Source organism: Phytophthora infestans, genomic scaffold (genome assembly GCF_000142945.1).
Source record: "Phytophthora infestans T30-4 supercont1.28 genomic scaffold, whole genome shotgun sequence".
Taxonomy (NCBI): Eukaryota; Oomycota; class Peronosporomycetes; order Peronosporales; family Peronosporaceae; genus Phytophthora; species Phytophthora infestans.
Genome location: NW_003303731.1, coordinates 490087 through 501796, shown reverse-complemented (window position 1 = coordinate 501796; position 11710 = coordinate 490087). Strand labels below are relative to the sequence as shown.

Genomic DNA, 11710 nt, shown 5'->3' with positions numbered 1-11710 from the left:
TTTGAGCCCTGGTCTGGGCTGTACGTGTCCTTTGGATAAGGAGCTTAGTATAAGTGACTCTTTGAGTCGAACGTCTTCCTCTGACGCGGCAGCCCCGCTGCAGCACTCCAGCAGCTGCTTGGTCCACAACAGTCTTCTTTCCAAGTAACTGTTTCAAAAGGTGCCAATTGGACTCGATCCTATTTGTAGTAGTGTTCCCTGCGGAAAAATAGTTGTCCCGCAAATAGTTCGTCCACATTTCTTGACATTCTTTCCAATTTTTGTCGAAGTAGGAGCGTACGTTTTTGCATTTCTTTTCACAGAACTGCTTGTACGTTCGCTCGAACTCAGAAAGAGAAGGGCTACCAAAACGAAAACATAACAAAGTCAGAATATTAAAACATAAATCTGCTATAAACCAATAATTTATCTTATACATATACAACATTGCTGCAAAGTTTCGCTATACAGTGTCTTGGTCCGCCACCGGCAAGCCTAAGCCACTTCGGCACATCTTTTTCCAATACGTGATGGCATGGAATTGGCACAGGAGGCCCTTCGCATTAGAAAAGCAGTCCTCCAGAACCCTCCTCTCGACGAAGTCCTTGTCAATTATGACAGTCTGGATTCTTACCCAAGACGAGTTCTTGCTTTTGAAGAGCTCAAACATTTTCTGCAGAGTCACAGCATTCGGGTTTAACGCCATGAAGTCGAGAACAGGAAAGCCTCGGCCAGTCGGCGTGGTTGCAACGAGGCTCCCTGTACGAAATATAAACAAAGCAAATTACTTAGTTTTTCACTGGAAATGAAATGTAAGCGATTAACAGTGAAAAAATATGTTACCCAGATAATACCCGACGTTGTTGGTACCGTGCGTCCAGTCCATTGCCAATGTGTCCCCCCAATTCTTGAACGCCAATTTCTGTTGAGCACTCTGGATGATTATACAACACGTAACGCCAATTTGATCCTCGATAACCATGGCCTCGCAGTCTTTTTCTTCTGCTAGTGTGTCGAGCAACACCGTCAACCGCGATTGAGCGGTGCTTCCACCTTGAAGTTTCCTAACGAAGTTTCTTACAACTTGAGAAGTGACAGGACAGCCTTGTAATTTCAAAACAATTAGAAGAATACATAAACGCGTTCTGCACATAAACCTACTCACCCAGCTTCTCACTCATGTACCCAAAACATTTGCTGGGCGAGGTGTAGCTGTCATGCATTGCAGCCACTGTGTCAACAATAGCACCGCGTGTTGGCGGGTCCTTCATACCAGCTGTAGCGGCCGCTTCCTCAGACGCATTATTGTGCATGCGCCACTCACTGTGAGCAACGAGTCGATGACGTGGGAGCTCACCAGCCGAAGCCACGTTGATGAGCCCGAGGTCAAATCGAGCCGGACAACCGGTCAAGTTTACGGTGGCGTTCCTTTTACCAACGCCACAACGCTTTTGAAAGACACCATGCTTACTCCGGTAGCTCAAAAAGAACTTGTGGAACTGGGCCGTTGTAATGTTCGTAGTGTGATTCTTAGATAACAGCGTAAAAGTTAATAAATCGTTGATGGCCACAAATGAAGCGTCGTACCGATTGTACTCGTCAACGTCTATAGACGTGCGAACGCGATAGTACACGCGCTGCGAACGGCAGTAGTCTGCATACGCAACTTCCCAAGACTTCCAGGTTGCGTAGCCTCTCCTTGGAACTGGCCCGACGTAGTTTTCCACATTGGTGTGAGAGGCAATCATCTCCTCTCGCTCCTTCTTCGTGTTGCTGCTACGCACGCGTGGTTGCTTTGGTTCAGCAAACGGAAGGTGCGGGAGTAGCTCCTCGTCGCTACTTTCCTTCCTCTTGCTGTTTTCAATGCAGGTCTCACGCTTCTCCTCAACCTCGCAAGCTGATGAAGGGCTTCTGTCGACTTCGTGGGGCGAGTACAGACGGAGCTTTTTCGTCGACTGCGAAGAGGCACCGGCTTTTGATGGACTGCACTTTCGTTTGGTACCAACTGCCAGAAGCGACGTTATCAATAGCAACGTTAATCACAGCATCGCAAACATAAAGCAACATAAAGCAACGTTAAACCACAACAAGCACTACCCTTGACTTGACGTCCAGCGTTTCCGCGCACTTGGTCGCCATGGCTGCCTTGGCAACACAATCCCCATTCCGCGCGCGGAGAAGCACCTCTCATGCCGCCAGCATCCATGCCACCAGCTGCATTATCTGCGGGCTCTGGCATAGGTTTTAATTTACTACATGGGGTACGTAACGTTAGAATAGAGCGACATTAACATGAATAAACGTTAAAATTTCACAAACGTTATCCCCTTTAGCATAACTCACCGTTGTCGTCCACGCTACCAATCGCACCACCCTTAATTGCAACGTCCGTTCTTGACGGACACTCGATCACGGACTTGCTGCCCTTGTCGCTATCACTCTTGTCGCCAGACAACTGTCGTGCACGTGGATCTATGCACACAACCAAGCCAATCACACCGCTCTGTTAACGACACAACGATAAACATAAGCGAGGGACAAAAGCAGTTTCGCAACACACACACCATCTTAATCTCGATCAGCTTTACCCTCCAAGGCACCTCCGACTGCCGGGTCATCTCCGTTTCCGCCCCCGCGGTCTGCACCCTCACACACAACCTCGAATTTGGCACCTGCGTCGTCGCGAAACCCTGTCGCATATTTGTCTGTGTTATCCACTCAATATAAAAAAACGTTAATGCAAAACTTTAAATCAGAGCAACGTTAGGTATCCGCAACGTTATTAAAAGTACAATACAAACCTGCGTCTTTACCATTCATCAACCTGACGCGCACCCTCGTCACCAACGCCAACTTTGCCTATCGAGGCGTCTCCGAGCGTCGGATCATCTCCGTCTCTGCCCTCGCATACACTCGTGTCATTACCACCTGCGTTGCCGCCCAATTTTGGTACCGTTTTGGCTGTGTTATTCGCACAATATATCATAACGTTAGTAAAGTAACACTAAAGAAAAGCAGCGTTAGCTTCAAGCAACGTTAACATAAAGTACGATACGACTGGGGTCCTTACGGGCAACCTCTTCATCGACGTGACGCGCAACCGACACAAGTTGTCCATACATGCGCCAGGTGCGCTTCTGGCGATAGTGGTGTCGCTTCCCGTTCCACCAGCGAGAGCACGCCCTCCACGTCCTCCGCTAGCACCCGCATCGCCTTTTTTTTCTCGGAGACGTATCTATAGCGTAACAATGAAAATGGTTAGATGAAGAAAGGAATTTAGATAGACGTGCAATACTCGAACCGTTGTCAGCCGCGTCTACAACGGCTTTGCTTTCGATAACCGGCTCCGCACGAGTGCTAGCGGCATTGGAGCTGTCGCTTGAGTGACGCTCACTATCGTGAGCTGAAAGACTGGGCGGGGCCCCGGCAAGCTCACCGCCTTCTTCTTGGGCGCTCCCTCCCGTACCCGCAGGCCCGTTCTCTCCGTCGTTGTCGCGCATGGTGCTCCACTACGTGTCGTGTTCGCGCTTTCTCCCCGTTGTCGAAAATGAGCGGTTCGCAGATCTCATACTTAAGAAAATAAACAGAAACTTATACCGATACCCTACCGGTTTATTTCTCTTGGATAAAATTTGTTGTCGTTGTCGTCTGTGAATTTCACAATAAGCCGGACGACGTTAATTCTGCTTAAAGCGACGTTACGAACATAAACGCTAGGCCTCTTAACGTTGCACGGCCCGCTTCGGCTGAAGTCCCCACCCAAGTCGCAGACCTTTTTGAAGATTTTTGGCGAACCAACCTCCGGTCCAGGTACCAGAAGGAATGGTCTTCATGGAGGAGAAGAAACCTCGACAGCGCAAGAGTGGGACTTCGGAGACACGCGCGAAGATAGCTGCTGCTCATAACAGTGTGCGCCCCACGCAGAACCAGATGCAAGAAAAGGCTACCGGCCATGGGATCAGGTGATGTCGGCTCTGGAAGCGTACGGCCGAGCAACAGGCTTTTACTTTAAAATTTGGTCAAGCGTCAAGGTCGCAAACTGTACAGAGTAAGTAACGTTGGTGCTCTGAACTGTTGTTCATATTACTAATTATTTTTGGCATGGTCCTTGTACGTTTCCAGTCCTTCTGAAACCGAAATCCTAGTCAGGTTTACGTACGGATTCAAACAAATATGATGTGTTTACGACGTCACCCAACCATGACGTGCTAGCGGTGACCGAGAAGCTCACTCAAACTACACGGGCTGTGAGGCTCGATTTGACGCATTTGTCACACTGGTGAGCACGTCCATTGAGGGTAAAGTCTGGTCGATTCTCGTGAAGAACGAGTGGCGCCTTCACAATCATAACGCTGAGACAATCAGGGCTGTTCGTGGAATTCGGGAAGTGCCTTCAGAAGGCCCACTTGCTGACAATATCGCAGTTTTGTCTGATGCGGGTGCTAATTCACGTCAAATAGCTGGGTATGTCTCAAGTGAGCTTAGCGAGTAGGACTATGGCTTGTTACATGTTTTTATTCAATTACTTTTATAATTAACAAGTCTATATTGTGATAAGGCCGAGCAGTATCTTCACAGGTTATTCGTAATGTCCTGCGACGTATGCAAGCGAACTCAAGTGCTCAGGATTGCCTGCAGAACCTCCTTCATTCGCTGAAACAGATCGACGGCTCGGAAGTCTTGATGATTCAAGACGATCTGGGCATTACCTGTGCCATCGTTGTCCAGACACGCGTCCAGAAGTTATTCCTCCAGCATTGGGTAGGGAGTCTATCTCCCGACTTCACGCATGGAAAAAATAATCTGGGGTACCATCTTGGTATGATGGAGTGTTCATTATTGAAACGTTGCCAATTATTGTTGCTCCGTAACGTTGCTCAAAAGAAGCAGTTTTTACATTTTTAAATGCAACGTTATTGTATTCAACGTCAACGCGTTCATGTTTTATTGCAACATGTAGGAAGTGTCACTATCCAACCTTAGCGGTCGTGCTAAGAGGTGGGTGTACATGCGGGAGGCAACATCCCCTGGATGTTTCACATCCTGGGCTCAGCTGTGTGAACTGCTCCGAGCCACGTTCCTCCCGGCGAGCTACGAGTACCGCCAGCGCTCGTGCTTCCTCTCGGGCAAAGAAGGGAGACGTGAGCTGCACGTGTACGTCCAAGAGATACGGGAGCTCACGGCGTTTCTAGTAAGAAACCCACTCAGCGAACACATCAAGATGACTGTGTTCATGTACGGTCTTCGAGTTGGTCCAGCGTGCTCCGGGTGCAGTCAAGCACCTTCGAAAAGGTGATTCAAGTGGCCCTTCACGAAGAATACAGCCATCGCCAGGCGCGTACGCCCGCCTCAGCATGGCCTGGGAGTTCTTTGTCGACTCCCGGTCGAGCGAGCTCCAACGGACCGGTTCCCATGGAACTCGGGTCCGCCGAGCAGCGTGACATCCGCGGCTTCGGCTGCGGGAAGATGGGCCACTTCAAGCGCGACTGTCCCGCGAAAAGACACCGCAAACGGTCTTTGCCCAAGCCTGTCCTCAAGGGTCGCTGGCTCCAGGGGACAGGGGAACGCCGAAAACCAGTAGGGGCGGGGCGCCTTACTGGGGAAGAACTAAGTATTCATGAAGGGCGCGCAGGTGGCGCGTACCACGGGGACTTAGCCCCTGAGAGTCTACGCACTCTCGAATCGACGAAGAGCAGCGGCGGGTTGCTCGTAGTACACGGATGTGTACGGGGATATGATCATCTCTTTAGAATCCTGATTGATTCTGGGGCGTCGAAGAATTTCGCACGCCGCCAAACGGTTGCTTGTAATAGCAACGAGCTGTCCGATGCGTTGAGAGAAAGCAAGGGCAACGGGACGGTGTCAGTGCGACTGGCCAACGGGAAGGTCGTCACTGTCCCCAACGTCCAAGTGGATCTGACCGTCAAATTTGAAGACTTTGACAGCCTCGAACAGCTCACTGTTCTCGACATGGATCCGTACGATATGATCCTGGGCATTGTCTGGCTTGAGAAGCACGAGCCCTGGGTCGACTGGCGAGGCAAGGCAATTAGTGCCAGCCGCCCTGCGCAGTCCGACAGAGCATTGGCGAGTCATGTTTCCACCTCTGTCAGTACCTGGGGCGCCCGCAAGGGTTGCCAGGGTACCAAAGCATCCCGCCGATGCTTGGGAGTTGTCGACGTATATGACGACTCCGAGGATGTTTTGATGGTGGCAGCGCCCAGAGGAGGGGCTGGGCAAGTGGGTAACTTAGGTCCACAAGCGGGTAACATAGTTCCGCAGACAGCTGACAGCTGTCACGAACACTGGCAATAGCGTGTCAAAGGTGAATAACAGAGTTCCACACACGGTCGCCCAGACCTTAACTGAAGAGGAAGGCGTCGGATACGCTTCCTGTGTGGGTAAAATAGTGCCACACACGGTCGCCCAGACCTTAACGGAAGAGGAAGACGTCGGACACGCTTCCTGTGTGGGTATCAAAGTGCCACTCACGGTCGCCCAGACCTTAACTGAAGAGGAAGACGTCGGACACGCTTCCTGTGTGGGTAACACAGTACCACACGAGGCGACGTGTGCCTCGGATGTCGGTACTCCGACATCCCCAGACGCGGGTAACAAAGCTCCACGTCACGGTCGCCGTCGACGACGACGCCGCCGCACCCACAAGTCGAATCTGAACTTCGTTCAGATCGACGTCGCTTCAAGCGACTCGGAGTCTAGGGCCCAGGCTCCTCCGACAAGGCCGGTGGAAGAGTGTTATCACATCTTCGATGGCGAGACCGGTTTACCCGTCAAGGCATCTGGTGTCCACTTGGAACCGTTGCCAGAGGTTGCAGAGATACTGAACCTCGAGTAAATGACGGTCGAGGCTTTTCTGGCCAACCTCAAGGCTGGAAAGGTTGCCGGGATGGTGCTCATAAGACATGAGACCACTCGAGAGGAGCGGAACACCTCCTATGTCTTGGACGAGGACGTCCCGGAAGACTTGAACAAGCAGCGTCAGGCGCGCCTGGGCTCTGAGATCCTTAAGAACCCCAAGGATCCGGTGTATCCTTTGGTGACGGAGTATTCGAATGTGGTAAACAAACACCCACCGACCCAACTCCCACCAGATCGAGGCGTACGGCATGAGCTTAGATCTCGTGCCTGGCACAAAGTACTGTGTCGCGAGGCAATGGCCTCTTCCGCGCGAACAGTGCGAGGTCATTGATGCCTTCTTCACTGCGAAAGCGAAGGCAGGCATGGTGCGGGAGTCAAAGTCCCCGCACTCGACGCCCACGTTCTGCGTTCGGAAGCCGAACGGAAAGTGGCGTCTAGTTCATGCTTATAGCAACCTGAACAATGCGACAGTGCCGGCCTAAACACCAATCCCACGAATGAATGTGTTGTTAAACAACATTGCCGGAAGCGTACTGTATAGTGCGTTGGATTTGGTAGACGGATACTACCAGATCCTGATGCGACAGAGCGATATCCCGCTCACCTCGGTGAGCACTCTAAGCGACATGCTTTGGGAGTGGCTCGTCATGCCGCAGGGCTTGTCTAACGCCCCGGCGACATTCAATCGCCTGGTGACGCAATTGTTTAGGCCATTACGTGCCTTCGTACAGGCGTACTTCGACGGCATCTTCGTCCATAGCCGTGCCGAGGAAGGCAAGACGGCCATGAAGGTGCATCTGGGGCACCTCCGTCACGTGTTGGACGTGATGCGAGCGAACAAGCTCAACGCCAACGTCGACAAGTGCGTCTTGGCGTCACCAGAGATTAAAGTTCTCGGTTTCTTCGTAAGAAACGTGGGCGTTCGGCTGACCCAGACAAGGTCAAAGCCATAGCAGCATGGCCGACGCCCCGATCCCAGAAGGATTTTTGAAAGTGGTTGGGCTTGGCCAACTACCTTCACAAGTACAGCGCAGGGTACGCGGGCTTCGCTAAGCCCTTGTCGGGCCTCCTTCAGAAGGCCGTCGACTGGCACTGGGAGCAAGAGCACCAGGATGCCTTTGATAGCATCAAGGCCAGTCTCCAAGAAGCCCCAGTCCCGACCCTGCCGGACGAGACGAAGCCGTTTAGCGTCGCCTGCGATGCCTCTGATTACGCCATCGGGTGTGCATTGCTGCAGGCCAACACGGCTGGACATGAACGAGTCATCTCGTTCCAGTCCAGGCAGCTCAAAGCCGCCGAGCGGAACTACCCTGTCCACGACAAGGAACTCCTGGCAATGAAATCTGCCCTTGTGAAGTTTCGGGCTCACCTTCTGGGCTCTCGGCCCTTCGTGATCTACACAGACCACGCATCCTTGAGGCCGGCGACTAACTCGCCTCACCTCTCCAAACGGATGGCGAGGTGGCTGTCCTTCTTCGCGAAGTACAACTTCCGCGTCGAGTACAAGCCGAGCAAGCTCAACGTGCTTGCGGACGCCCTCTCTCGGCGTCCTGACTACGGGCTGGCCCACATCACACGGTTGACAACGGATCTATATGATCGGATACGCATGGCGTATCGGGATGATGAAGCTGTCGCGCCTATCGTCAAGCTCCTCACGGCTAGAATGAGCGCGAAGTCCGACTGGCTTTCGTCGCGACAGCGCTCCCGGCTCCACCGATATGAGTTGAAGGATGGCCTCCTCTATTACCGGGTGGAGCCCAATGTACCTCCACGGGTGGTCGTACCCAACGATGAGGATCTGAAGTTCGATATCCTCGCGGATGCGCATGACGCGCCCTCCAGTGGCCACTTCGGCCGCGAGAAGACCTTCCTGTCGGTATCTCTGGCCTTTTGGTGGACCCACATGTACAAGTGGGTCACCCTATACGTGAAGACATGTGAAACATGTCAGCGGGTCAAACCCGCAGGGCACTCTTCGGCTCCACTACAGAGCCTGCCCGTACCGGCTGACTGTTGGAAGTCGATGAGCTTGACTTCATCTTTGGGCTTCCCGCCGACGGACACGGCAACACCGGAATTTTGGTGTTCGGGTGTCGGCTGAGCAAAATGGTACATCTTGCTCCGGTTCCCGTCACTGTTACGGGCGAACAAACCGCACGGTTGTTCGTCGATGGCGTGTTCCGCTATCACGGTCTCTCGGAGACGATTGTCTCGGACCGAGACCCGCGATTCACGGCCGCGGTTTGGAAAACGCTGTTTCCTTTACTGGGAAATCGTCTGCAGATGTCCACAGCGGACCATCCTCAGACAGACGGCCAGACGGAGCGCGTTAATCGAGTGCTCGAGGACACTCTGCGCAGTATGTGCGCGGAAGCACCTCGTATGTGGTCGACGCAGCTTCCAGTTGCTGAATTTGCGCTCAACAACGCGGTGCACGCGTCCACGGGGTTCACGCCGTTCTACTTGAACGGCTTCCGTCACCCCAGAGTGCCTCTCACTCTTCGAGGAGACACTGACTCCTCTATTCTAAGTGGGTGAGAGGCTCGAAAAGCCCTTTCCTCCCAGGTCTCGGATGTGAGACCAGTTTCGCTGCGGAAACAAGTGGAATCCTTTGTGAATACCAAGGTGAGCGTTGTCAGCAGGGTCCGCGATGCCATGGCAGCGCTTTAGGATATACAAAAGGAGTACTCAGCCAAACAAGGAAGAGAAAACTTAAGTGTATTCAAGGTGGGGGACTTAGTGTTACTAGATACGAGGAACCTACCGCTTGACACTGTCAGCTCTGTCGGCAGCAACAACCTGAAGTACCGCTTCATCGGACCATTTGCAGCCCTGGCCAGACATGGTGCGTCGTACACCATCGACCTGCCTAGGACAATGACTACGCACCCGACGTTCTATGTTGGACGTCTTAAGCGGTACTTTCGTCCGCAGGGGGTTGCTGACTCGCAGCCCCACCTTGGCCCAGCTCCTCGAAGCGAGGGCCGGCCACAGAAGTCGACGAGGGCGTCAGAGCAGGAACCTAAGCCTCGGTCTGAACGGCAAAGCTGCGGTCAAGACCGTACGCAGGAGGGGCTCCGTACGAACGGATCCCGGAGCCATACGCCGAGTACGTTGAATACGCCGGGTACGCACGTACGTCTGGGAGTGCGCCGAAGGCGGCTCCGAACGTGGCAGCAGAGCCTCGATCCGTCGGATCATGCGGAAGGCCTCGTCCAGATCGGTCGAAGAGGCCCGCTGGTCCACCCGCAGATGTAGGTTCGCGACCTCACGCTCCAACAGGTCCAGGCGGCCCGCGAGACGAGCGAGCTCGCCCTGATTCCCGGTCTGGGTGGCAGCATCACCGCCAGTCCCAAGGTCAAGTGCAATCTCAAGCACGAGAACACGTTGACGGAGGCGGTCAACATCAGGGCCCTGCGTCGGACCCGCAGGATAAGCACTCGGAAGAGAGTGGTGTTCGGGAGGCGCCGAGTACTCGTACTCGTACGAGGGCACCTCCGCCCCTGCTTGATCGGAATCGGGAGGTCCACTACCACGTGGAGCGGATCCTCCAGGAGCAACGGCGTCACGGTAAGCGACAGCTCCTCGTGAAGTGGAGGGGTTATGCCCACTCCGAGAACCCGTGAGAGCTGATTCAACGGCTCCTGATTGACTGCCCGAAGACCGTCGCAATCTGGGAACAGAAGCGGCGGCAGCTTCATAAGTAGTCCGGGGCTTCTTGCCCGAACGGAGTACGGATGTTGACGACACTCCGTACCCACGCTAATCGTGAGCGCTAGAAGCCGCGTGCTTCAGAATGTCCCTTGGCGGCATGCGCTTGCTGACCATGTGAGAAACCGAACACGAAGATCGCGATGGTCCAGGATGCGGGACAGCAGCTGATCTTCATGGAGTTCCCGTAACTCCGTGGGTGAGTACTTGAGAGACTCCACCCAAGCCCAGAACATGTCCTCACAAGAACTCCAGTTGGGACAGTTCTCGGGAAGAACGCAGGGGTAGGCCCAACAAATGTAGAGACCACCCCGGTTCTCGGGCTTCTTGCGACAAGTCGTTAAGTCCTTAAGCGGGACACGGTGTGGCGCGAGAAGCACACACCGAGCCACCTCCAAGTTGTAAACAAACAACTGCTCCTTCTGAACAAGGGTGCGTTCGTAAATGCCCCTAGAAGTGTGGCCGCCGACAAGGCCACGAGGAGCGACGAGAAGCTCCAGGAAGAGGACAGCCCCAGCGCTCTCCTCGGGAGGCCAATACCCTCGCCGGTTGATGGCAGATCCCTGGGAGACTGGTGCCACCACCGAGCCCCCACACACACGGTGGGCAGCCTGGAAGTCCTCCTGCTGCTGGTCGAGGTCGTTAGAGATCCCCCGGGGCTCAGGAATAACACCCTCTTCCTCCTTCTTCTCGTCCTCTTCATCCGAGGAATCGAAGAGGCCTCGATGGGAGTACCGAGTCTTCTTCTCCTCGCGGAGTGGAGACTTGGAAGCCGTACGCTTCTTAGAGGGTTTGGCGCCTTCGGCTTTAGCGGCCTTAGCACGCGCAAGATCCTCATCAAGCGAGAGACTTTTGCGAGGTTTCTCTTCCTCATCGCCACCAGCTTTGGGAGTGACCTTAGCCTTGACGGCCGGACTCTCAGAGCGCACATACGTCGTGGGACTGTGATCACATTGATCACTAGCGAGCGACTGCACGCTGTCGTCTTTGTGCTCGCTGGGCACTGGGCTGTGCCCTCCCGCAAAACCCACAGGAGCATCGTGCGTGCTCTCGGACTCGGCTTCGTCCTCACTGCCAGAGTCGAACTCACGTTCAGCTAACTGAGGGTTCGGGCGTTTATCTGGGGAGGCCGAGGGCG

The 11710-nt window shown here is 53.8% G+C and overlaps 1 protein-coding gene across 1 annotated transcript; it reads right to left on the bottom strand.

Annotated features, from left to right (window-relative positions):
• Positions 1-326: 326 nt before the first annotated feature.
• On the bottom strand, positions 327-3479 carry PITG_13214 (uncharacterized protein; the record flags this gene model as incomplete). The annotated part of the gene is made up of 8 exons (XM_002899836.1): positions 327-341; positions 614-738; positions 1145-1984; positions 2077-2211; positions 2323-2451; positions 2568-2684; positions 2815-2940; positions 3281-3479. The coding sequence occupies 8 exons, from the start codon at positions 3477-3479 to the stop codon at positions 327-329; spliced, it is 1686 nt and encodes a 561-aa protein (XP_002899882.1).
• Between the last annotated feature and the right edge of the window lie 8231 nt (positions 3480-11710).